At 41.0% G+C, this 27,653-nt stretch overlaps 1 protein-coding gene across 1 annotated transcript in view; it reads right to left on the bottom strand.

The window, feature by feature from the left end:
- Positions 1-25,981, bottom strand: part of anxa1a (annexin A1a) — a 28,884-nt gene extending 2,903 nt beyond the window's left edge. The window contains exons 1-11 of the mRNA XM_067983076.1: positions 25,875-25,981; positions 22,443-22,512; positions 20,165-20,258; positions 18,282-18,376; positions 17,948-18,061; positions 11,166-11,256; positions 10,973-11,052; positions 8,062-8,118; positions 7,886-7,979; positions 4,305-4,400; positions 1,627-1,685 (exon numbers count right to left, since the gene is read on the bottom strand). Of these exons, the coding sequence (XP_067839177.1) occupies positions 1,627-1,685; positions 4,305-4,400; positions 7,886-7,979; positions 8,062-8,118; positions 10,973-11,052; positions 11,166-11,256; positions 17,948-18,061; positions 18,282-18,376; positions 20,165-20,258; positions 22,443-22,496 (834 nt within the window). The 5' untranslated portion in view covers positions 22,497-22,512; positions 25,875-25,981. The remainder of the gene's footprint in view (positions 1-1,626; positions 1,686-4,304; positions 4,401-7,885; positions 7,980-8,061; positions 8,119-10,972; positions 11,053-11,165; positions 11,257-17,947; positions 18,062-18,281; positions 18,377-20,164; positions 20,259-22,442; positions 22,513-25,874) is intronic.
- Between the last annotated feature and the right edge of the window lie 1,672 nt (positions 25,982-27,653).

The raw sequence follows: 27,653 nt of genomic DNA, 5'->3' as shown, positions 1-27,653 counted from the left end.
TAGGATTTTGACCCAGTGACATATTTCCAAGTCAGGATGGTGTGAGACTTGGAGGGGGAACATGCAGGTGGTGGTGTTCTTGTGCCTGCTACCCTTGTCCTTCTAGGTGGTACAGGTCACTGGTTTGGGAGGTGCTGTTGAAGCAGCCTTGGCGAGTTGCTGCAGTGCATCCTGTAGATTGTACACTGCAGCTACAGTGCACTGGTGCTGAAGGGAGTGATGTTTAGGGTGGTGGATGGGGTGCCAATCAAACGGCCTGGTTTGTCCTGGATGGTGTCGAGCTCCCTGAGTGTTGTTGGAGCTGCACTCATCCAGGCAAGTGGAGTGAATTCCATCACACTCCTGACTTGTGCCTTGTAGATGTGAATAGGCTTTGGGGAGTCAGGTAGTGAGTCACTTGCTGCAGAATACCCAGCCTCTGACCTGCTCTTTTAGCCATAGTATTTATATGGCTTGTCCAGTCAAGTTTCTGGTCAATGGTGACCCCCTGGATGTTGGTGGGGGATTTGGCATTTGAATGTCAAGTGGAGGTGGTTAGACACAGATGGTCACTGCATGGCACTTGTCTGGCATGACTGTTACTGGCCACTTAATCAGTCCAAGCCTGGATGTTGTCCAGGTCCTGCTGCACATGGGCACAGACTGCTTCATTATCTGAGGGGTTGCAAATGGAACTGAACACTGCAATCATCAGAGAACATCCCCATTTCTGACCTTATGATGGAGGAAAGGGCATTGCTGAAGCAGCTGAAAGTGGTTGGATCAAACTTTTATCTTCCACTATATGTTGTAGTAACAGACTTAACCTTTATATCCATTCTCTGCATGTGGGCCAAAAGGTGTAAATATGAAATGATCCAAGCCTTTGACCAAAAGTTAATGATCCTTTGATATAGCAAGATTTGAGGTTCAAGCAGGGTATATGTTTCAAAGTCAGTTGCATAATTTAACTTTACAGTATGTTAAGAAACAAAGCAAATTTACAACCTCAGCTTATGGATAAGTTTGAAGCTAGCTCATTAACAAATCCCACAACAACTAAATAACTGGAAACAGCAAGGATAGTTTCAGTTAGAAAGTTTCATTGAACACAACAGGGGCTAACAGCTAATTTGAAGGAGGAGCAGTCTGAAATTGGCTGTTGATATTCATGAATTCTTACAGAAAACAGTACTAGTGGTTATGTTACTGGACTAGTAAACAAGGTAGCAAGTTTAAAATCTGAATTCAATAAATCTGATTTATATGCTGCTACAAGCAAATGAAGACAGTGAAAGCTATTGGATTGTCAAAAACAAATTGGTTCACTAATATGTCTTTAATGGAAATGTTAGCCCCACCCACAAGTCCCACTTTACATAGTTGACCATTTGAAGTGGCTTGCTAGGCTAGTTATAAAAAAACCTCCCCAGCCTGACCACTCCAACAACTAGTACCTATTGCTTACTCTGTCAATCCCATATTCACCTCCAGGCTTGAAGCAACTGTTGCTTTAAGCTCATGCATCAGCCTTTCTGGAAGTCTAGATTAAAAACAGGACTTGTTTGAGGAAGTGATGGACCAAGAGCACAATTGGTCAAACAGGATCTCCTTCTAAACCAACCAAATTATGTACAATACACTCACCTTCATTGAATTATTCAGCTTCTCAGCAAAGTAGGCTGGTTTGTTTCCTATGCATTTTACTGTGCCAAAGAGATAAGTCAGTGAAAATTCATGCATTTACTATATAATTTCTTAATTCTGTATTCAATTCTTTTGTTGGCACAAGGAATTCTGCTACAGGAGTGTAAGCCTTCAGGGGGAAGTAGTGGTGTATTTGTACAATGGAGTTCCCAAGTCCACTAATGTGATAAGGGAAAAAAAAACTGGAGACTGCAGCACAAGCTAAAATAGGATAAATTTAATGAACAAACCTGGATATTATCCAAGTTCTCTACTAGGTAGAACATTTTGCATAATTTTATTTGATGCCTGTTGAAGCTACATTAACTTTGTCACTGCCACCAACTATGCCACATTGCATCATGCAATAAGGTAAATATTTGGACCCAGTGCTATTCCAAGAGTTTAAAGTTCACAGTCTCATCTGGTCACATGAATAGCAGCACAAACAGTTGTGGAAAAAATGTGCTATTCATTTGCTGCCAGTTTAAAATATTTTCCATAAGGCTGCAAAGTAAACCACAGGAATGTTTTCTTTGGAGACTGATTTCAATTAGACAAGCTTCTCCCCCAACAGCAGAGCATGTAAAATATAGCCTGAATCCAGAGTCAGGGCCCAGCAACACTTCATTTCAGAGTGAGCCAGGCTTTGTCACCAGATTTACAGTCCAACAGAGTATCTGTGCAAAGTAATTTGGCTTTGTACAGACAATAAACTTGTCATTTTTTTTGTTCTCTGCACTTGGTTGATGCTTGCAAGGTCCCATTCCTATGTGTGAGCCATTTCATTGGACTGCTGCAGTCATTGTGGGAATGCACCTTGAAACAAAATTAAACATTTCAGCACTTATTTTCAGAAGGGTTTTTTTTTTAATTTGTTCATGGGATGTGGGTGTCACTGGCAAGACCAGCATTTATTACCCATCCCTAATTGCCCTCGAGAAGGTGGTGAGCTGCCTTCTTGAACCGCTGCAGTCCATGTGGAGAAGGTTCTCCCAGTGCTGTTAGGTAGGGAGTTCCAGGATTTTGACCCAGCGATGAAGGAACAGCAATATATTTCCAAGTCAGGATGGTGTGACGGGGGGGGGGGGGGGGGGGGGGAAGAGAAAGAGAAACATGCAGGTGGTGTTCCCATGTGCCTGCTGCCCTTGTAGGTGATAGAAGTCATGGGTTTGTGAGGTGCTGTCAAAGCAGCCTTGGCTGCAGTGCATCCTGTTGATGGTACACACTGCAACCACTGCACTGGTGAAGGGAGTGAATGGGGTGCCAATCAAGGGGGCTGCTTTGTCCTGGATGGTGTCAAGCTTCTCAAGTGTTGTTGGAGCTGCACTCATCCAGGCAAGTAGAGAGTATTCATCACTCTTGACTTGTGCCTTGTAGATAGTGGAAAGGCTTTGGGGAGTCAGGAGGTGAGTCACTTGCTGCAGAATACCCAGCCTCTGACCTGCTCTTGTAGCCACAGTATCTGTGGCTGGTCCAGTTAAGTTTCTGGTCAATGGTGACCCCTGGGATGTTGATGAGGATTCAGCAATGGTAATGCTGCTGAATGTCAAGGGAGGTGGTTAGACTGTTGGAGATGGTCATTGTCTGGTATGAATGTTACTTGCCACTTATCAGCCCAAGCCTGGATGTTGTCCAGGTCTTAATGAAGCAGTCCATGCCTGCATGCAGAATCAGAGATTGTGAATGGAACTGAACACTGGTTGCACTGTAACACTACCTAGCCCAAAGATACCACAGGTTCTTAATTGTACAAGACTGAATCTCAAACTGGTTTCCAATGAGTTCTGTAGATTCCATAGTTTTGGCATTTGCTGAATTTAAACAAGCACATTAAGTGTAAAGAACAGAATTTATGAGCAGATTGACACCCTGACAAGCATGCCACTTTCATTGTTAATGTACAATAACATTTGGACTTAAATCTGAAGTCAATTTACCAAGATACTTAACAAGGAATTTTAAAGTGTTAAAAAAGCTATTGGAATATGAAATTCACTATGGCCACAAGATTGTGTGGAAGGAAAGTTAAATTTCCACTACCAGGGCCACCATTTCCAATGTAGCCTGCAGCTGACCCTATTTACATAGTACCCATGGAATAAGGACAGATGAAAATCTATCTGCATTTGTGTAGTACAGCAACAATGTTTAGTAACCTCTATTGCAGGGGTGGCCAATCTTTCAACAGGAAAAAACTAAATAAAACAAACAGGTACTACAATGCTCACTGATAAGTAATGGATTTTAAAACCCAATATAGCAATGTGACAGAAAATGCTTTGTTTCCAACCATTGTCTTTGAAATTCAAAACATATTATCCAAGTTCTCTACAAGTTACTTTATGCTTTCACTATGTTCAATTACCAGCAGGTTTAACTCATACTTTGGAACATGATCACCATTCCACTTTGGCACCTGGCTTCCATAGAGACTAGCAGCATACCATTTGCATTTGTAGTAGCAATGCTACCTATTTGCTCTAAAACTAATGTGTCAATCTCAAAAGAACCATGTGATGCTTAAGGGGCACCAACTGACCAACCCTGCTCTACAGATGAGGTATCACCATCTTAATTTTGCACTATTTTGAATTTAAATATAAACTGAAGATTAATGTTGATAATATTTCACATACCTAAAGATATTAGAACATTTTCTATGTCACCATTCAGTTCAAGATCCAAGGCCTTGTCAACATCATGTTTACTGTACTTGGTGTACCTCTCAAACACTAGAATAGAATACAGGGCAATTATCAACCATGAATTTCTCAATGACATGATTAGACTAACTTGCAATTCATACTTCATTATACAATGAACATTTAGTTTAATTACATAGCATGAAGATTTTTTTCCATGTTTAATTTTGTAAAGTCTCAACTAACTTCAAGTTGGGTGCAAAACCCCCCAGTCTGGTTGGAGAAAGAAGCAGGCTCTTCAGATGACTCCTTTAAAAATTGGACCACTCAGATAGCAATACTAATATCTTTTACATGTTCCCCATTGTAATGTTAAATCAGAATGGTTCAGTTGTAATAAATGTGTACACCACTCATTCTGGAGTTACTGTGGGGTCAGTAAAACTGATTTTTTTTAAATTTTAAAAAAGTTAGCCACCCAACTGCTCCAGCAGCTTATCAGTCAAGTGAAAAGTCTAAAAAAAGAGAAACAGGAAGCCTTTTTCCCCCAAAAACCAACTCTGGTTGATCTCACCCCACATACACTAATCTCCTTTCCAACAGTCTTAAGCCCATTTAAAGCAATAGACTAATTTTCAAAACTTAATTTAACCCATTCCTTACTGTATTTTGTATCCCCTCAAATCCCAAGAATTATCCCAATTGAATGCTTCCTTGCATCATTTCTAGTGTGTTCAAGAACCAGAATGTTTAAGAACATCTGTTCAGACAGGATCAATCCACAAATGCTCTGTCAGGAGAGCAGTCATAATGGACAGAGGAATACAGTGTAAATGAAATTCAAGAGGGCTAAACAGTTTATAAAATCTGAACCTCTTGCAGTGTGCACTAGTTAGAAAAAACTGGATGGGTTTAACAAGTTTTGCCAGCTAAGCTCATAGAAAAGCAAGCCCATTTGGAGTGACAGCTAAAGCAAGCAAGAGCAAGTGTGCCATTCAGCCCTTTGAACATGCTCAATTATTTTCTTGATAGCTCTCATCCAAATTCCTTTATCTTTCTCCATATCTGTACTTGGAAAATAGGGGCAGTATCTCCTTTTAAATAATCAACTGACTATCTGTGGCCTTGTATTCAAAATTCAGTCTTTTGTATGAAGAAATGTAAATTTGCTATTAGCCAGGTTAGTTTGAAATTGGGATTCCTCCAGCAAGGACTCATTCACCATCTACTCTTTAAAAAAAAATTAGTTTAGGACTTCAAAATCAACCCTTAACTGACATCTCCAAGATTAGAACCAGTGTTCACCCAGTCCCTTCATCCAAGTGAAGAGCCAATGCAATGTCTCCAATGCAAGTACATCTTTCCTAAGGCAAGGTTTCCAAAACACAAGGATAGAAGAATATAGTGCAAAATTGTTTGGATAAAGAAAGAATTAGTTAAGTCTGAAGATAGGAAGCTACTTAAACTCTCAATTGAGAGGATATGATTTATTTTTCTGGATCAATTGATTGCTTTGGCAGATAAGGCAAAGGAGAATCCAAAGAGCTTCTACAAATACATAAAGGGCAAAAGAGTAACTAGGGAGAGAGTAGGGCCTCCTAAGGATCAACAAGGTCATCTATGTGCAGGACCACAAGAGATGGGTGAGATCCTAAATGAATATTTCACATCGGTATTTACAGTTGAGAAAGGCATGGATGTTAGGGAACTTGGAGAAATAAATAGTGATGTCTTGAGGAGTGTACATATTACAGAGAGGGAGGTGCTGGAAGTCTTAACGCGCATCAAGGTAGATAAATCTCCGGGACCTGATGAAATGTATCCCAGGACGTTATGGGAGGTTAGGGAGGAAATTGCGGGTCCCCTAGCAGAGATATTTGAATCATCAACAGCTACAGGTGAGGTGCCTGAAGATTGGAGGGTAGCAAATGTTGTGCCTTTGTGAAGGGCGGCAGGGAAAAGCCTGGGAACTACAGACTGGTGAGCCTGACATCTGTAGTGGGTAAGTTGTTAGAGGGTATTCTGAGACAGGAGCTACAGGCATTTGGAGAGGCAGGGACTGATTAGGAACAGTCAGCATGGTTTTGAGAGAGGAAAATCATGTCTCATTAATTTGAATTTTTTGAAGGGGTAACCAAGAAGATAGATGAGGGCTGTGCAGTAGACGTGGTCTACATGGACTTCAGCAAAGCCTTTGACAAAGTACCGCATGGTAGGTTGTTACATAAGGTTAAATCTCACAGGATCCAAGGTGAGGTAGCCAATTGATACAAAATTGGCTTGACAGAAGGTGGTTGTAGAGGGTTGTTTTTCAAACTGGAGGCCTGTGTCCAGCGGTGTGCCTCAGGGATCGGTGCTGGGTCCGCTGTTATTTGTTATTTATATTAATGATTTGGATGAGAATTTAGGAGGCATGGTTAGTAAGTTTGCAGATGACAAAGATTGGTGGCATTGTGGACAGTGAAGAAGGTTATCTAGGATTGCAACGGCATCTTGATAAATTGGGCCGATGAATGGCAGATGGAGTTTAATTTAGATAAATGTGAGGTGATGCATTTTGGTAGATCGAATCGGGCCAGGACCTACTCCGTTAATGGTAGGGCGTTGGGGAGAGTTATAGAACAAAGATCTAGGAGTACAGGTTCATAGCTCCTTGAAAGGGGAGTCACAGGTGGATAGGGTGGTGAAGGCATTCGGCATGCTTGGTTTCATTGGTCAGAACATTGAATACAGGAGTTGGGATGTCTTGTTGAAGTTGTACAAGACATTAGTAAGGCCACACTTTGAATACTGTGTACAGTTCTGGTCACCCTATTATAGAAAGGATATTATTAAACTAGAAAGAGTGCAGAAAAGATTTACTAGGATGCTACCGGGACTTGATGGTTTGACTTATAGGGAGAGGTTAGACAGACTGGGACTTTTTTCCCCCTGGAGAGTCGGAGGTTAAGGGGTGATCTTATAGAAGTCTATAAAATCATGAGGGGCATAGATAAGGTAGAGAGTCAAAATCTTTTCCCAAAGGTAGGGGAGTCTATAACGAGGGGGCATAGATTTAAGGTGGGGAGAGATACAAAAGGGTCCAGAGGGGCAATTTTTTCGCTCAAAGGGTGGTGAGTGTCTGGAACGAGCTGCCAGAGGCAGTAGTAGAGGCGGGTACAATTTTGTCTTTTAAAAAGCATTTGGACAGTTACATGGGTAAGATGGGTATAGAGGGATATGGGCCAAGTGCAGGCAATTGGGACGAGCTTAGTGGTATAAACTGGGCGACATGGACATGTTGGGCCGAAGGGCCTGTTTCCATGTTGTAACCTATGATTCTATGACAGCACTTCTAACTGAAGATTGCATACTATGAGTCATAGCCACACCCAAATTGTTACTGTTGACTCTTGAATAACTAGATCTAATATACTGATAACAATTTGGGTTAAGAATTAGGTTATCTAATCAATTTAGATTGAAAGTGTTAATAGAACTCAGCTATCAGTGATTGTGCAGTTGAGTCAAGCCTTGTTAAGTGTTACAAGATGGCAGTCTTCACTTAGAGTATTGAAGATTTGGTGAACTCTTACCTTTTTGCAAGTGTGGAAAGTTTCTGCTTGTGAGAATATTAATGAATGCATCAACATCAGTCCCTTTTCTTTTTTCACCAGCTTCATACAAAGCCTAGATTAAATATACAAAATGTGCTAAAATAGTTTTTTTTGGCTGAGAATGCATAGGAGTTTGGAGAAAGTGATCAACTCACCCTTGCATCGTCATCAGCAAGATCATAATCCACTGTACAACCTTCATCTCGGGATGCCTAGTAATGGACAAGAGGATTAATATGTGCCAGTCATGTTTAGATGTGGTTTTAAAAAGTGGTACCACCACAGTTCAGTAAATACAGCTTCTGCATTACATTTTTCACTTCAACTGACATTTTCTGCATTGCTCAAGTGAAGATACAAATTTATGGCAAGGATTATTTTTAAATCTTCCAAGAATACATTGTTATAAACTAAATTTCCCATTTCCTTTTAACATCCTGAATGTGGCAATTCAGGCTAGGGATGGGGAAAGATGGAGGGGGAAAAAAAATCAGTTCCAATGATGCAAGCAACCCTTCAATAGCTAAGCCTATGCATCAGTGCTACCAGATTTGATATGAGGCATGACAGCCAAGCCAGTGTCCACTCATCTGATATTCACATATCCTTTCCAGCAGTCACTAAATATAGTGATCAGAAGCAAGAACTTTAGCTGCATTGTCTTTTCCAATTGTATAATGTCTACTGCCACCCTAATTGAGATCGGTTAACTCCAAACACCAGGTATTGAATTGAAGACTAACCACTTTCTGCATGCCTAAAACTAGTCCATTTAGTAATTGACTTGTTGGGTCAGTTCCAGACAGAAGATCCCATAGCACTGTTTTGAAGTGCAGGGATGTTCTCCCCAGGTTGTGACCAGCACTATATAGTGCAAGTCTTTTTTCCTATTCTGGAATCTGTTTCATGGAGCACTGTTGTGTTAACAGCCAATGTTATTCCCACTGGTTGTGTGCAATGCAAATCAGTTAACTGCAGAATTGTGCAGTCAACGCAGTAATTTCATTCCTCATCCCTCCAAGCAGGAAATGAGCTGCTTGACTTGCATCAGGACACATTTATAATTGGTTTTGTTGTTCCTCAGGAACAACTGGTATACACCATTCTCTCCTTTAAACCTTTAGGGTTGAGTGTCATTGTTGCATGTTGGGCTTTGCTGTGTAATACTAAATACCTGGAGTGAACACACAGGGGACCAACTATTCATGTTTATTTTTGTAAAACAGCCTTAATCTCAGGCATACGTTTTAGATTTACACAAAAATCCCTGTTTATATGGAAGATTGTAGTCAGACAATGCCTCAAAAAGGCAAAATAATTTATCCAATTGTACAGAATGCAAAAGTTAGTTTTCAAACTACAAAATGGCTAATATTCAAAATGGGTGAATTGATATCCTGAAATTAACCTGAATTTGGGTTTCAGAATCAGACCATGAACAGAGGGCAAGGGAGCCTTCATTTTGAAGCTCAATTTTACTCTTTCCCATGTCATTGACTTAAGACTGAAATGAGGAAAAATTTATTTGCCGAGGGTTATGAATCTTTGGAATGCACTACCCCATTGGACTGTGGATGTTCAAATATATTCAAGATTGAGTGATAGATTTTTGGACACCAAGGGATTATGGGGATAGTGAGAAAGTGGAGTTGAGGTAGACGATCAGCCATGATCTTATTAAAAGGCACAGCAGGCTCAAAGTGGCCTACTCCTATTTATGATTCGAAGAACCATAATGTCTGGTTGTGTTCTCCAAAATCTTGGATCTATTTTGTAATAACCCTTCACCCTGGCACCTGGAAGGCAATACACCATTAGGGACTTAATTGTGGCTACAAAAGCACTCATCTATTCCCTACTATGGGATCCCTATTACTGTGTTTCTGCACCTTGTTTGTCCCCTTTAGCAATCATTTTCTCCATGGTGGTCTGATTTTGCTAGTGGTTGCCTTCTGAGTCATCATAGCAACAGGTTAATACTTTATCAATTCAGCATTCAGGGATTCCAGCATGGACTCCTGTATCTTCTTCCTACCTAGGAGAGGTCACTTACTTCCCCAGTCTGTCTAAGGGTTGACTACCTCCTGAAGTATGAATTGTCATGCATCATCTGCTTGCCTCAAGCAGTTATTTCCCATGTGACCATCCCAGATACACAAGATCCAGATCCTCCCATCAAGTGATTAACCAAAGTATAAATTTTAGGCCAACTGCATCACTGCATTCCTGTTGATGCAGTGTCTGGCTGTTTGTTGCTAATCTCAAATTTATACATCAACTTACACAATAGTGCCAACTGCCACAGGAAAAACAAGTAGCCAAAGATCAGCTAATCAGGCTACCCTAATCAAATTAACCCCTTATTGGCTCAAATCACAAATAAAGTAGCCCAGTTTCAACAGTAAAATTGAAGCTCAGTACTTGTACCCCAATCACTCCTGTACACAGGCTAAACTTCACTTTCTCCTAACCCTTCACATTGCACTGGTCTGTTACTGCTAAAGACCATTCACTAAATATCAAGCATTGCTGGCCTGAAATAATCAAATTATTTGATACAGATTCAAGTTAACAATAGAGACAAGTTAATGTCAAATTATAAAGCTTCCCTATGCCAGAATGGACATTACATGTAGTACTCAATTATGTCAATTCAGGAGTTATGTCTCAAACTCAGCCCCCATGACCTGTAAATCTTCCACTGCTTTTGTTCGTGTTCTGCCAAGTTTCAAAACTTGGCCAATTCATGCAGCTAACTGGAGAAACTGGGAGGATGTATATGAAAATTGAGCTTGAACCTGACTATCAGTCCTAAAAACACCCTTAAGAATTTTTGTTCATTTGCCTTTCTGCTTTTAGGATTGGATCAAGGCACTAGAAATGGATTTTTAGGTCAATGTACTTGTCTTTGTACCAATCTTTTTGGTAGGGACAAAATAAAGGACAATATTCCCCATAAGCAGTCACTGCTGTGTTTAGCATGCTTCACTTACATACCTGGCAAAGTGAATCAGTAGCATTAATGTTAAGTCTTTTGAATAGTTCAGTGTTAGTAAACTGCTGTACCTTAAGTAGTGCAATTAAAGCTTTCTGGAATCCCCCAGATGTATCAGACTTGATCTGTTCCTCCAGGCCACAGTTGAACTCTAAGAATAAAATTATAGAATAAAGTTGGATGTATTTAGTGATCTATTGAGTGGTGACCCATGTGCTTTTCCACAATCCCATAGTAGATTATTAGAGATCATGAATACATTACCTTCTTTGTAAGCTTTAATAATCTCCTTTATCTCTTTGTTGCTCCTAGATACCAGTATTTCTATCAGACAGTCTTCATCAGTACCTAAACCCTTTCAATATACAAATTGAAAATCAATAACCTTTATTACATATTAGTCTGAATTAAAATTATGCAGCTGAGTTGAAAGAAGGAATCTATCAAATTGGAAACCAGAGTACAATATAGTCACTGTGCAATTCAATCCCTCTCCCTAGCTACTGTCTCAGTCTGAACTAGACAGTTTGCAACTTGTCCTATTTGCCCCCCAGCTGAGCTTCTGACCCATATCCTCACCATCAAAGACCACCTACCTCAGCCTTTCTGCTACTGAAACACTCATCCATAATTTGGTTACCTTCAGACTTGACTATGCCCATATTCTCTTGTCTGGAGAGCCATCTTTCACACTCAAACTTCAGCTCATTCAAAACTCTGCTGCCATTATCCTAACTGGTAGGAAGTCCTGTTCACCCATTACACCTATGCTTGACAAATTACATTAGCTCCCAAACACCTAAATTAAGATTCTCATCCTGGTCTTCAAATCCCTCCATGACTTAACCCCTCCTTATCCATTTTAGTCTGGTTATGCTCCCAAGTAGCACCTTGGGGTATTTCACTACATTAAAGAGTAACTATATAAATAGCCTTGTTTCTCTTTCCACCAACCCCCCCTGCCAGCAATGGGTATTCAGTTAACTGTTCATCTGGAGGCCATTCATACAATGGAAATATCTGCTTCTAAAATTTGTTAGAAGCATGTTATTGGTTTTAATCTGTTCACTATGTTTGGTTGCAGAAAGTTGGGGCCTACAGATCAAGTGTTCAATTCAGATTTCAGTGATTGTAGAAATGCAAGTACACTATAGTTCATTACTGCAGAAGAATTTGGACAGTTTGGTGGTTGGAAATACAAAAACTGAGTCAGTTAATGCCATGAGACAATAGCCCTACCAATACACTGAGTGCAATGGAGCACAGTGAACAGCTGAGAGTTTGGTGAAGTTGGGCGGGGGGGGGGGGGGGGAGGGAAGGAGGTGCTGCTTTGCCTTGCTTTTCCTAACTTTTTCTGCAGAGTGGCAGTGACCTGAGCAGCAGAAGACAGAGCAGGGATAAAAGCAGCAGCAGACCTGCAACAAGAGAAAACTACTGTCAACATCACAGGAGAGTCAGGTGAATGCAGGGTAAAGCTAAGGCAAGTCATGGCAGCACAGCTCACTTGTGATATGCTCTTCCTGTACAATGTGGGAAGTCATGGACACTACCAGTGTCCCTGGTGACCATGTGTGCAGGAAGTGTGTCCAGCTACTGGCTAACCATATTTCAGAGCTGGAGCTGCAGGTGGATTCACCGGAGCATCTGTGATGCTGAGACTATCGTGGATAGCACGTTCAGTGAGGTGGTCACACTGCAGGTGAAGATTACACAGGCAGAAAGGAAATGGGTGACCACCAGTCAGAGTAAAAGGACGAGGCAGGTAGAGCAGGAGTCTGCTGGGGCCATCTCCCTCAAACAGATACCACTTTGGATACTAGTTCTGGGGAAGTGGGACCTGTACAAATGGGTTGGGTTCACCCGAGCAGGACCGGGACTGATGTCCTTGCGGGGGTGTTTGTTAGTGCTGTTGGTTGGGGGGGGGGGGGGGGGGGAAAGGAGGTTTAAACTAGAATGGCAGAGGGAATGGGTAGTTGAGCAGGGAGACAGGGGAGGGGGAATAAGTATAGAAACAAGACAGAAAGGGAAGAAGCAATAGTGGAAGGCAGAGAAAACAAGGGCAAAAACAAATAGGGTCATAGTGCAAAATACAACTAAGATGACAAGCAATCTTAAAAAAGACAAGTCTAAAGGCATTGTGTCTTAATGCACAGAGCATTTTCAATAGGTAGATGAATTAACAGTGCAGATAGATATTAATGGGTATGATTATAGTTGTGATTATAGAGACATGGCTGCAGGGTGACCAAGGATGGGAACTGAACATCCAGGGGTATTCAATATTTAGGAAGGACATGCAAAAAGGAGGTGGGGCAGCATTGTTAGTAAAGGAGGAAATCAATGCAATAGTGAGGAAGGATATTGGCTTGGAAAAAAAAAATCACAATGTGGAATCTGTATGGTGGAGCTAAGAAACACCAAGGGGCAGAAAACATTGGTGGGGGTTGTCTATAGGCCCCCCAAATAGTTGGAGATGTAAGGGAGGGCATTAAACAGGAAATTAGAGATGCATGCAAGAAGGGTACAACTATAATCATGGTGACTAATTTACATAGATTGGTCAAACCAAATTCGCAATACTGTGTGTGTGGGGGGGGGGGGGGGGGGGGAGGAATTCCTGTAGTGTGTATGTGATGGCTTTCTAGACCAATATGTTGAGGAACCAACTTGAGAACTGGTGATCCTAGACTAGGTATTGTGCAATGAGAAAGGATTAATTAACAATCTTGTTGTGCAGGGTCCCTTAGGGAAGAGTGACCATAACATGAATTCTACATTAAGATGGAGTGAAGTAGTTGAATCCAAAACTAGCATTCTGAATCTAAATAAAGGAATTCAGAAAGTATGAGGTGCAAGTTGGCTATGATAGATTGGGGAACTTTACTGAAAGGGATGACAGTGGATAGGCAATGGCTAATAGTTAAAGAACGTGTGCAAGAATTACAACAATTATTCATTCCTGTCTGGTGCAAAAATAAAACAGGAAAGGTGGCTCAACAGTGGCTTACAAAAGAAATTAGGGATAATATTAGATCCAAAGAGGAGACACAAAATTACATAAGAACATAAGAAATAGGAGCAGGAGTAGGCCAATCAGCCCCTCGAGCCTGCTCCGCCATTCAATAAGATCATGGCTGATCTGGTCCTAACCTCAAATCATGTCCAATTTCCTGCCCGCTCCCCGTAACCCCCAATTCCCTTTACTTCGAGAAAACTGTCTATTTCTGTTTTAAATTTATTTAATGTAGCTTCCACAGCTTCCTGGGGCAGCAAATTCCACAGACCTACCACCCTCTGAGTGAAGAAGTTTCTCCTCATCTCAGTTTTGAAAGAGCAGCCCCTTATTCTAAGATTATACCCCCTCGTTCTAGTTTCACCCATCCTTGGGAACATCCTTACCGCATCCACCCGATCAAGCCCCTTCACAATCTTATATGTTTCAATAAGATCGCCTCTTATTCTTCTGAGCTCCAATGAGTAGAGTCCCAATCTACTCAACCTCTCCTCATATGTCCACCCCCTCATCCCCGGGATTAACCGAGTGAACCTTCTTTGTACTGCCTCGAGAGCAAGTATGTCTTTTCTTAAGTATGGACACCAAAACTGTATGCAGTATTCCAGGTGCAGTCTCACTAATACCTTATATAACTGCAGCAATACCTCCCTGTTTTTAATATTCTATCCCCCTAGCAATAAAAGCCAACATTCTGTTGGCCTTCTTTATCACCTGCTGCACCTGCATACTAACCTTTTGATTTTCTTGTACTAGGACCCCCAGATCCCTTTGTACTGCAGTACTTTCCAGTTTCTCGCCATTGAGATAAAATCGGAGAGCAAGTTATTTCCTGCTAAAGTGCATAACCTCACATTTTCCAACATTGTATTGCATCTGCCAAATCTCCGCCCACTCACCCAGCCTGTCTATATCCCCTTGTAGGTTTTTTATGTCCTCCTCACTACTTTCCCTCCCATCTTTGTATCATCTGCAAACTTTGCCAGAAAAGCAGCAAGCCTGAGGATTGGGAGCAGTTTAGAATTCAGCAAATAAAGACAAAGATTGATTAAGGAGGGGAAAAACCCCCAAGTATGAGTCTAAACTAACAGGGAACATACAAAACTGAAAGTTTCTATAAATATAGAAAGAGGAAAAGATTTGTGAACACAAATGTAGGTCCCTTACAGTCAGAAAGGGGGAAATTGTAATGGGGAACAAAGAAATGGCAGAACAATTAAACACATATTCTGTCTTCACAAAGGAAGACAAAGTCACAAATAACCTCCTGGAAATGTTAGGGAACCAAGGGTCTAGAGAGGGAGGAACTGAAGGAAACCAGTATAGTAAAAAAGGTGCTATGGAAATTAATGGGGCTAAAGGCTGACAAATCCCCAGGGCCTGATAATCTACATCCCAGAGTACTAAAGGAAGTGGCCCTGGAAATTGTGGATGCATTGGTGGTCATCTTCCAAAATTCTATAGACTCTGGAACAGTTCCTACAGATTGGAGGGTGGCAAATGTAACCCCACTATTTAAAAAAGGGAGAGAAAAAACAGGGAATTACAGACCAGTTAGCCTAACATCCGTAGTGAGGAAAATGCTAGAGTCTATTATAAAACATGCAATAACAGAACCCTTGGAGGGCATTAATGGGATTGGACAAAGTCAACATGGGTTTATGAAAGGGAACTCAGGCTTGACAAATCTACTGGAGTTTTGAGGAGATAACTAGTAGGATAGAGGAGAACTAGTGGATGTGGTGTACTTGGATTTTCAGAAGGCTTTTGATAAGGTCCCACACAAGAGGTTAGTGTGCAAAATTAAAGCACATGGGATTGGGGGAATATACTGGCATGGATTGAGAACTGGTTGACAGACAGGAAACAGTAGGAATACACAGGTCTTTTTCCAGGTGGCAGGCATGACTAGTGGGGTATCACAGGGATCAGTGCTTGGGCTCCAGCTATTCACAATATATCAATGATTTGGATAAGGGAACTAAATGTAACATTTCCAAGTTTGCAGATGACACAAAGCTGAGATGGAATGTGAGCTGTGAGGAGGATGCAAAGAGGCTCCAATGTGATTTAGACAAGTTGGGTGAGTGGGCAAGAACATGACAGATGCAGTATAATGTGGATAAATGTGAGGTTATCCACTTTGGTTGTAAAAACAGAAAGGCAGATTATCTGAATGGTGATAGATTGGGAAAAGGGGAGGTGCAACAAGACCTGGGTGTCCTTGTACACCAGTCGCTGAAAGCGAGCACTCAGGTGCAGCAAGCAGTTAGGAAGGTGAATGGTATGTTGGTGTTCACGGCAAAAGGATTTGAGTAAAGGAACAGGGATGTCTTACTGCAGTTGTACAGGGCCTTGGAGAGACCACATCTGGAGTATTGTGTGCAGTTTTGGTCTCTATCTGAGGAAGGATGTTCTTGCCATGGAGGGAGTACAACGAAGGTTTACCAGACTGATTCCTGGGATGGCAGGACTGACGTACGAGGAGAGATTGGGTCGACTAGGCCTATATTCACTAGAGTTTAGAAGAATGAGAGGTGATCTCATAGAAACATAAAATTCTAACAGGACTAGACAGACTAGATGCAGGGAGGATGTTCCTGATAGATGGGGAATCCATAACCAGGGGTCACAGTCTCAGGATATGGGGTATGCCATTTAGAATGGAGGTTGAGAAATTTCTTCACTTGGTGGTGAACCTGTGGAATTCTCTACCACAGAAGGCAGTGGAGGCCAAGTCATTCGATGTATTCAAGGAGATAGATATTTCTTAATGCTAAAGGGATATGGGGAAAAAGCAGGAACAGGGTACTGAGTTAGATGATCATTTTGAATGGCGGAGCAGGCCCGAAGGGCCTAATGGCCTACTCTTGCTCCTATTTTCTATGATTTTAAGATTCTACTAGGCAGCAGATCCTAGGGTTGAAGTAGAGACAGAAATATTCTGGAATTCTGCTCAATTCCTTTTTGGGTCAGAATATTAATGTAGAATACAGTTGCAGAATTGGAGTGATATGGTAGTTTGTGTATGGTCTGGCAGAAAAGCAGGCTTGACTGATCATAAGAAAAAATCCTACATCTACACACTGCTTGTGTCAACTTTTTCCATTATAAATCCCCATATCTATTTATATGGGAACTGCCCATTTAAACTAGTCAACCTGTGACTACACCTTCCTGCCAGGGGTGACATTGTAGCACTCTAGTCTGTAGTGCCGATACTGCCAACAGCTGAAAGTTGATTATATAATGCATGGCTAAAGGCAAACTGAATTACAGTTGGACACCCTGGTCGGATTATCTCCTGTTCTTTAACCTGAAGTCCACATTTAGTTGATCTCTTGTGGCATTGCACATGGAGTGAAAAATCTCATTTGTTGAGATAGTTAAGGATCAACAGGATGGACAGAAGGAGGGTGCATTAGAGTCAAATCATGTACGAAGGGGTGGGGTAGAAAGATTGGATTGAGAGCCAATGGAAAACAAATATTTCACTTAAATCTAACTTACACTACCTGAAGGAATGAGACGCCACTTTAAATTGTTCATTTTCTGGGCCAGAGATTGATTGTCATTAACAGCCATTGATACTTACACTCAATTACAAGACTTAACTTCCTATGGCAAGTTTAATGGTCAATTAATGTGCAAATCCTGCAAGTTCTTAAAACAGGGAGGGCAAGGGCAAGATGCTGTTTGTGCAAACAGTGGATTGACAAATCAACCAGCAAGTTCTGGAGATTTGCAACTCAGTGTTTCAATCCCCTGAACTTGCTGGCCAATTTGTACATTAACATGTTTAGTTCACATTTTTCCAGCAAATTCCAGCCTATGCTATTTACTGCTTCAACAACTGAGTTATGTGTACTATATTAGAAGGTAATCTAGTGTTATCTATGTTCAAGCTTTTATTCTTCCCTTTCTCTCTCTACATAGGGGCAGGAAACATGAATGCAGAAAATACCATTTATTGTTAGTGTATCATAAAAGTATCAAATACTTTGATTAGCAATAGTTGTATAAACATGATTACCTTTGTAGCATAATACAGCTGATTTGCATCAAACTGGGCTGGAGTTTGCAGCAGGTCGAGGACCACAGTCTCCAGTTTACTAGACAGTTTGCTCTTCAAGACATCTTTCAGTTGCTGACAGAGAAATGAAAGTACTCAAACAAATGCATTTTTAAAAAAAATCTTCACCATAAATTTAAAATAGTTAGTTAATGTCCTCTATGTTATGTTCACATTAGGAATCAAGAATTTTATCTATAGTTTTATGAGTTACCTTCTCCAAACATAAGACCAGCTTATTAAGCATTTCCAACTGTAGATTGAAGGAAATTGCACCACAGAATCAGTAACTGACCTTTCCTGCACTCTGTTGATAATCCTGCGCTATTTGTTGTCGCTGCCAATTGGTCCGTGTTGTCAAAATGTGAATGATTGATTCTTCATCTACACCTGTTAAAATTGGGATAAACAAACCATCCATAGCTATTAGGATTAACAAACATTAGATCAGCATTCCACAGACAGATCACAATTAAATAACTTAATAAAAATGTGAACTTGTGTTTAGAAGTCAATTACACAGCTATCCAGACATAAATTTGTACAAAATGCAAGTGATACTCCTCCTGTTCTTCAAATAGTGCCATGGGATCTTTATGTCCATCTGAGGGGGCAGACAGGGCCTTGGTTCAACATTTCATCCAAAAGACAGCTCCTCCAACAGTGCAGCACTGGAGTGTCAATCTGTGCTTAAGTCTGGAGTGTTTAAGGAGGCACAGTTAGGAGAGGGGAAGTCCAAAGGGAGATCAGAGATTGAGGCATTGGAACACCAGAATGAGAATTTTTTGAAAAAAGGCATTGCTGGGCCAGAAACAATGCAAGTCAGTAAGCAGGGGTGATGGGTGAATGGACAGTTAGTATATGGCCAGCAGAGCTTTGGATGAGCTTAAGTTTATGGAGGGTGAAAGATGGGCAGTTGGCTGGGAGAGCATTGGAATAGTTTAATTTGGAGGCATGGATGAGGGCTTCAGCAGTAGATGGGCTGAGGCAGGGGCAGAGACAGAATCTTCAGGGTGGAAGTAAGCAGACTTTATGGTGGTAGAGGATATGGGGTCAGGTGCTCAACTCAGCATCCTATTTGATCCTGAGGTTGCAAACAGACTTTCAGCCAGAGACAGTGGCCAAGGGGGATGGAATCAGTGGCTAGGGAACAGAATTTGTTCCAGAAACTGAAGACAATGGCTTCAGTCATCCCAATGTTTACATAGAGGAAATTTCAGACTGGATGTCAGACAAGCAGTTTGACAGTACAAAAGCAATAGAGGGGTTTGAGATAGTAGGGGAGGTAGAACTGGGTGTTGTCAGCATATATGTAGAACCTGGTGTTTTTGGATGATGTTGCCCAAGTGGCAGCATGTAGATGAGAAATAGGAGTGGGCCAAGCATAGATCAGTTGAGAGTTTGAAAATGCCATTGTAAATAACAGAATTTTTCCATAAGGGCAGACACATAAAAGTGGGACGAGAGATACCTCAAGTCGCCAATTCATGAGCCTGAACAGAGCATCAGTGTCAATTAGTGGGTTGGAAAATAAGTTAATGGTAGAAACCAGTCTCAATCTTGTCCTCACCCAATAATTATGCTTGCACACTTGCATCAGGGATCAACTGATTGTCCTGGGGGGCAGGGAAGATAACAGACAGCCCAAATGCAGTGACTGACCATTGGCCTGGCTACAAAATCAGGTAGTCAGCATATGCCAAGAATTGAACCGGAGACCTTCTGATTATAGCTCAATACATGATATGGTGCATCTATTTTGGGGGGGGTGGGAGCAGGAAGCTCTTTCTAACTGGCCGATTGAAATTTTGGCCCTATAATACCAAGGCCCCACACCACCAGCAGGGTTTTGGAAAAAAAGTTAAATGCAAACACTTCGAGTGGCTCCATGAACTACTGCAGCTGTCCCTGTAACTATGTACCATTTCCCTAAATTTCCAGTTAAACATTTCTGTACTTAAATATTGCAGTTCAAAACTGATTAGACTTAATGTATAAAAGCTACTCCACTAAACAGAAGATACACATGACCACTGAATATCCAAAACCACAATAGCAGTCAAACTACAACCAGACCAACTCATGGCACCAATAATAACACTTGATTTTTGCTTAAACTTCAAACTACATTGTTTATTAATTAAACCCACCCCAGAAGAGATAAAATTTCCTGCTCACCTTTGGCATTGATTGCCTTGTTTAATGCAACAGCATCTGCACTTGCATCAAAGTTAGGAAATGGAGTAACTGTTGGTCCACTGGTGGAAGGGGACTAAAGGCAGGGTGGGGGAAGGGAGTAGAAAGAAAGTCAAGTGTTTTAGGATCAGGATAACATCTAGTTTTGTCCATAATTGGACTGAATGTCTATATACAAAAAATTAAAATCTAAATAAAATTGCTGTACCTACATGGTACAGCTTTTTTTTGGCAAGATTAATATTTAAGATGTCTTCAGCTCACCAAGCAGAGCAATAGTTACTTAAAGCAGATGGTTAGGTTTGTATATCTTAGTTGGTCTGAAATCTGTTCTAGGAAGATAGAGTTATAGGGAATAATTAGATATACCAGATTCACTCCATTGTTTATCCCTTTACATGAATAGTAGCTTGTAAAGGTTAATTTATGGTGTGGATGAGATTTTGAAATGTGTGGCAGTTATTAGATATAATAGTGGCACAACCACAAAGTTAGAGAAGCAAGAAGGACATCAGGGACAATTCCAAGATGTGCAGCAAAGGATACAGGGGAAATGTAAGCCAGAAAAAAAAAGAATGGGAAGAAAAAATAAGTCTCCCTGTGGCCCATTTTCCTGGCCAGTACAGCCAGGAAACAGAACTAAGGAAAAGGGGCAGGGATCTGGCATCACTAGTCTTTCCCATTTTACATTCCCCTGGGATATCCAGGGCTTTGCTACAAGTGCAGCACAGCTATCACAATCACAGGCAAAGTGCAGGCATAATAATGATGTGGGGAGTCATTTCCAGCCCTCCCACCTCATTTCACTTAAGGTTGTCAGACACAAGTGCAAAAAAATTGGAGGTAGGCCTTGAACTCTGGCCCCCTCAGATTAAAAAGGGAGTCAGGTAACAGAAGGCCTTCTTTTTTCCTTCCCCCTTCTCTAGTGGCTGCTCCAAGCAGTGATTAGACTTAGAGGTGCAATTTAGGATGGAAGAGATCAAAGTCCAAAAGAATACACGAAGTCAAAGTCTCACCCAGAGTTTTTCAATATTTTGGTTTTATTTTTACTTATCAGCTAATGTGACATTTGATTACCATTCATTTATGATTTGTAACATACCAGCCAATCATTTAGCCTTCAGATAAAAAAAAAGCAAATATCTAATTTTCAGGTTGGCAATTAAAAACAACCAACTAGAACTTGGTTAGAATAGGAAAAGCTATACTACTGGGCTGGATTTTGCTGTGAGCAGCAAATGAATAACACTAGCCAGTCATTAGACTTGCACTTGCCCATAGATTATGGATTTTTGCATAGGAAGTGGCTATCAATGGGAGTGCCAAATGGCATGGTGCCCCCTACAGGGTATCTGGAACCTGTATCCTTAACCAATCAGATTGAAGAATTGTTAATAAGCAGTGTAAGTTAGAATAGTAAATTCAATGTCAAATCAGATACAGTGAGCAAAATAAAGATTGGATTAAGAGACAGAAAAACATTTAATATCCAACAATTAATACCTGAAGAAATGAGACTCTACACTTGTAAAAGTTAATATCCAGTGCTAGAGAGAGTGTTTGGCAGTAATTAAGACTTACCATGCCATTAAAATGGTACTTACATCAGACTAGACAAGCCCTAACTTTTTTTTGCATGTTTAGTCTGAGGCAAGTACAGAAACTTCATGTGGGAGCCAGACAGCAAGATGCTGTTTTCACAGCTTTGTAAGGAGCAGGGTCTCAGAGCAACTTGTGTTTAACTGTGCATGTGTGGTTGCTGTACATTACTGTCCAATTTGCATATTAACAGGTGAGTGCTATTAGCCTCACTATTTTTACAGCAAAATCTGGCCCAATGTAAAGTGTTCAAAGAGGCTGTGAAGGAATTTCTTTAAGATGCAGGTGGCATCACTTTATGGCAGGTTTGTGGGGAGCAGCCCTTGAGGAAATCACTTCATGGCCCTCACCCTGAAGTGAGGAATTTTAATGCTGTTGCAGCTTTTGCATGTTTAGGGAAATATAAAGACCACACAACTTATTTTTTTAAAAAATTGTACATACCAGGTACTGGAAGCAGGAGATAATAAGACTCCTAAAATGTTATTTTTGGCACCTATTTACCCCCCCCCCCCCATGGCTCCAAAGGTCACCCCACAAACCCCCAGTGAACCATATGTAGAAATCTTGCCATTACTGATGAGCAAACATAATTTGACCTAATATGACAGCTTCTAGTATCTTATGTGCAAAAAGTAATTCTGCAAAGTATAAATCTTACATTAGATCTGTACTCAGCTTGCTGCAGCAATGCACTGACCAGATTCAATGCCATTTTGTATGGTGCTTCTCTGTTGAGAAAAAAGATTTAAATCAGATCCTCTCAAGCTGTCCAAAACAGATACATTGTAACAATATAGATCTGAACTTTTGGGCACTGGACAAAGCCTTGGTGATGCTCAGTTGTCAGTGACATTTTCACCAAAAAGAGTTTGGATTTATAAAAACAATGTCCCTTAATTGTTTGAGCAGGTTTAATTGGCTTCTTCATTAGCTAATAGGCTCATTGCTACAATTAAGTAAATTTATTAACCTGCTTAAAAGTTACTTCATCCCTCATCCTCTCCTGAAGGCAGTGACTTTTGCTGGAGTACATTCTTATGGGCACCCTCCATTATCTCACTCAAGTGCACATTCTTTGTACACAATACATCTCATTTCTTGTCCAGGAGTGAAGACAACTGTAGTCCCCCTCATGAAAAGCAAGTTGAGTGTCTCAAAATAAAATTGTTTTATTAATGTAATTAAGTCCCTTGTTTGCTTTTAGTTTTAGCACTGTTCCAAAGTCATGGGGGGGGGGGGGGGGGGGAATTTGAGCCATTGTCATCACTAAAACTCGAATCTAAAAAACCCTGTTTTTTCTTTTAAAAAAAATTAGCAGTAAAAAAATTTATAAATGACTCATGAGAAAAGGATAAACAGACTTGACAGGCCAAATGGTTCATCTGTGCTGTAACATTCTTTATTCTGAATCATGTGAAAGATTCAAGGATCACAAAAAACATTTGACCAATAGCTATGCTGCTATTGCTAATTAACACTACACAATATACCATACCACCAAAAAAATTAAAGGGACATTGATGCCATCCCTGGAACAACCATCTCATGCTGCACAGTGACAAAACATTTGCAGCAGTAAACATTTATAGCATTCTCCTGGTTTAGAATTGGCAAGATATCTTACAGGATGCACAGCCAGGCAAAAAAAAAATGCCTTTATAAAGTAAAAATACAAAAGCATTGGATATGTCCATGAAAGACACCACTGCAGTGCTCAAGTTAATCTGTTCATATCAGTAATTGTTAATGGAGTCTATCAATGCAAATTGTTGGGTTTAAATTTATAACAGGATACCACCTTGATTAGGAATTTGAATTGTAGCTGTAGACCTCTATTTACAGTTTTAAATAGATAATTAATACATGCCCATTCTACTCAGATAATAAATGTAATGCACTCAAGTCACGTTACTTCATTATTGAAGTGGCACACCTAAATTCTGAGGGTCAGATTTCAGAGCCTGCTAGGAACAATGTAAAAAAATGCAGCAAAACCTATAGATTGCAAACCTGTTGTAGCTGATTGTCTTTTTTGGAATTGCCTACATTCATTATATACACCAGATGAGGATATGCTGCTGAGATTCTGCAGGAAGGGATTACTTTTTAAAAAAAATGTTTGGTTTACATTTTAGAATTTACAGAAAGCCCATTCAAAAATAGGAATGTCTAGACTAAAGCCAAACAAGGAGCAATTGAATCAGAATAACTTAGTTGTTTTAACATGCATCAATCACCTATGTATTGATATTCCTCTTAACCCTTCAGACTTAATGCATAGATATTAGATTAGCATATCATGCCTTGAAGTTAAGTATTCATAACATGAATTTTTCTGTCTACCATTTTAATGGAAGCATTAGCAGATAATGTTTAAGTCATATTAATACCACTACAGGTATAGTGGACAGAGGAATTTCATTTATTTTTAAAATAATCACTCAGGATTTAGGTATAGCTGGCAAAACCAGCATTTATTGCCCAATCCTAGTTGCCCAGAGAAGTGCTGGTGAGCCTTTCTTGAACTGTAGTGGTTTGATAAAACCAAGTAGCTGGCAAGGCCACTTCAAAGGCTAGTAAGTGGACAGTTAAGAATCAACCACAAAAAAGGTGTGGGACTAGTCATAGGTCAGACCAGGTAAGGAGAGCAGATTTCCTTCCCTAAAAATGGACATACATATACCAGCTTTATTTTAAAAAAAATCAAATTCTCAAACTGCCCAAGGTGGGATTTGAACTTATTATCTGGATTACTAGTCCAGTAATAGCCAATGCACTATTATACTCTGCACAGACAAATGCATTAACATTCTAGACTGTTTCCAATTTTTGGATATTAAAGATAATGGAAAGGTAGACTGAAATAAGTTTTAAAATCTAGGTCATTTTTAAAAATGAATCACTCAGGATGTGGGTATCACTGGCAAGGCCAGCTTTTATTGCCCACCCCTAGTTGCCCTTGAGAAGGTGATAATCAGCCTCCTTGAACTACTGGATGTGGTGAAGGCCTACTGTTGGGTAGAGAATTCCAGGATTTTGACCCAGTGACAATGAAGGAACAGCAATACATGGCCAAGTCAGGATGGTGTGTCACTTGGAAGACAATGCAACAACATTTAAAATCTTATGGCATTAAGCAATCATACAGTATAAACATTAAGCTATTTCTGCTTGGAAATAAGAAAGTCAATAGGTATTTAACTTTTTTTTTAAAAAGAAAATGCATTTAAATTAGAGTGGGGTGGAACAGGGGGAAATTGGAGATTAGAGAGCTTTCAGATTTAGGGTTAAACCAAATGGCTATTCCACTTCCCCCAAAAAAATTACAAAATTGAAGATTAAACTTGATTAAAAAACCTAGCTCAACAGAAACATTCCATATTTAGTATGAGATTCACAGTAGCTTTCCTCAGTTGGTGCAGAGAGCATGCCATCTTCTTTGTACCAACTCCACCTCATTGAAGGTATGTTCTGTTTCAACTACCAGGCATATTTAGACAACTGAATAAAATACCATTGGAGGGGTTGGTGGAGAAGAGATGAGGATACACATCAGCTCCTTTTAGTACAACACTTAAAGTAGTTTTTTTTTAAAAAGTCCCAAATGAAATACAAAAATCAGAAGACCTAAAAATTAAAATGCACACTATTATCCCATCCATACAGCTAATTAATAGAAAAAAACTTCAGATCAGCAGGGGTTAATGTTGTACTAGACAATTCCTCTTGCCAATAATCTTGTCACACAAGATTCCTCATTTCCCCCCCCCCAGTTATTGTTATGATGCTCTGCATCACACAATCTAGTTTTTCCTAAGATTTCAAACAACCAGTGATTTACTTCACTAGAATAAACTTCAAATCCAAATCAAATGGACATACAGAAATGCAGCATATTACAGATACTTGAAACAGTCCAGTTTACACAAGAATTAGCTGTAAGCTTGCTTCAGTAAAATAATGCATATAGTCACAAATAAAAATTTGTACATCAAAAGTCTACATCCTTCCAGCCTGTCACTCCTTAATAGTGCTAGGCACAAATCAAATTAAATTAAAACTGAGCTGTAACATTAAAAATAGAACTTACCAACAGCTTAGTTAAACCCTATCAGCAACAAACTACAGCCTCAGAGGACTAAAGAAAATCCCAACTACTAACTAACTAGTTCTTTGGGATTGCATTTATACCCTTGCCACTCCCAATGAGGTAATTTGTGACTGGCCCACCATCTGATTGACTGAGCACTGCAGGCTACGATCAGCCAATCAACTACCAGATGTTACAAGCCATACAAAAACTATAGCCAGCTGCAGTGAACTAACTGAAGGTCTGCACAGAGACAGGAAATGACTTTCAGGTCACGACGCAACCTTTTGCAAACAAAAACCACGTGGGAATTACATCAGTCCAATCCTCCAAGAAGAGAGGGAGGGGGGAATGAAGAGGATGAGGAGGGGAAAAGAGGAGTGGAATGAAGAGGAGGGGTAGAGGGGAATGAAGAGGATGAGGAGGGGGAATGAAGAGGATGAGGAGGGGGAATGAAGAGGATGAGGAGGGGGAATGAAGAGGGGTGGGGGGGAATGAAGAGGGGTGGGGGGAATAAAGCTGAGTGGGGGAAGGGAATGAAGAGGGAGGAGAGGCGAGGGTGAATGAAGGAGAGGGGAGGGGGAAAGGGGAGAGGGAATGAAGAGGAGGCAGAAAGGAAGAGGAGGAGAGGGGGAATGAAGGGCAGGAGGGAATGAAGGGGAGGGGAGAGAGAGGGGATGAAGAGGAAGCAGAGGGGGGGAATGAAGATGAGGGGGAGGGAGAATGAAGAGGAGGGGGGGATGAAGAGAGGCGGATGGGGGAATGAAGGGCAGGAGGGAATGAAGAGGAGGGGAGAGAGAGGTGAATGAAGGGGAGGGGAGGGGGGAATGGGGAGGGAGGGGGAATGAAGAGGAGGAGGCGGAAAGGAAGAGGAGGAGAGGGAGGAATGGAGGGGAGGGGAGGGGAGGGGGAATGAAGAGGAGGGGAGGGAGGGGGGAATGAAGAGGAGAGGGGGAATGAAGTGGTGGGGAGGGGTGAATGAAGGTGAGGTGGGAATAAAAAGAAGTGGGGGAATGAAGAGGAGGGGAGGGGGGGTTGGAGGGTAAAATAAAGAGGAGGAGAGGGGGAATGAAGAGGAGGGTAGGGGGAATGAAGAGGAAGGGAAGGGGAATGGAGGGGAGGGGGAATAAAGAGGAAGGGGGGATGGTGGAATAAAGTGGAGGGGAGGGGGTAATGGAGAGAAGGGGAAGGGAAGGGTGTAATGAAGGGGAGGTGGGCGTTGTAGAGAGCGTGCTGCTGTAAGTCTGTTGGAGCTCCTCCATGTTTGTCCGGTGCCTAATTTGGGGAGGAGCCTCTGCTTGCCCCACCCAAGAGCAGCAGTGTAGGAAAGGGCATAGTTAGGAATGGAGTTTCCTCATCCCCAGCCTGGCAGAAGAGTGCCGAGCTGGGACACTGAGTGAGAGGAGACTTACTGGTCCCCTGTCCGGCAGAAGAAGAGTCCACCTGGGAGTGCAAACCTGGCCAACGGTCTAGATGCCCGATTAAAAAATGTTATGCTTATTTTTTGGCCCGGATTATTTAGGTTAGCTGATCTCGCCCTGACCCTGCGGGATCATTGGCACAGGGATTTTGGAGGCCTAAGTCTCTGCAGAACAAATAACTGGAAAAGCACATCAGGGAACTATGCTTATAAACAGACTTTAAGTTTATAATTTGAAAAACAAATTAAGTTTTGAGTTTTTCAGCAAGTTCATGAGTACGCTCTCCTGGTTTGAATGATTTAGTCTTTACATAAATGCCACGTACACTTAGAACCAGAGTTTAATGAACTGCAAATGT

This window comes from Heptranchias perlo, chromosome 4 (assembly GCF_035084215.1).
Source record: "Heptranchias perlo isolate sHepPer1 chromosome 4, sHepPer1.hap1, whole genome shotgun sequence".
Taxonomy (NCBI): domain Eukaryota; kingdom Metazoa; phylum Chordata; class Chondrichthyes; order Hexanchiformes; family Hexanchidae; genus Heptranchias; species Heptranchias perlo.
The sequence above is the reverse complement of the archived record's forward strand: the minus strand, read 5'-3'. Positions and strand labels throughout refer to the sequence as shown.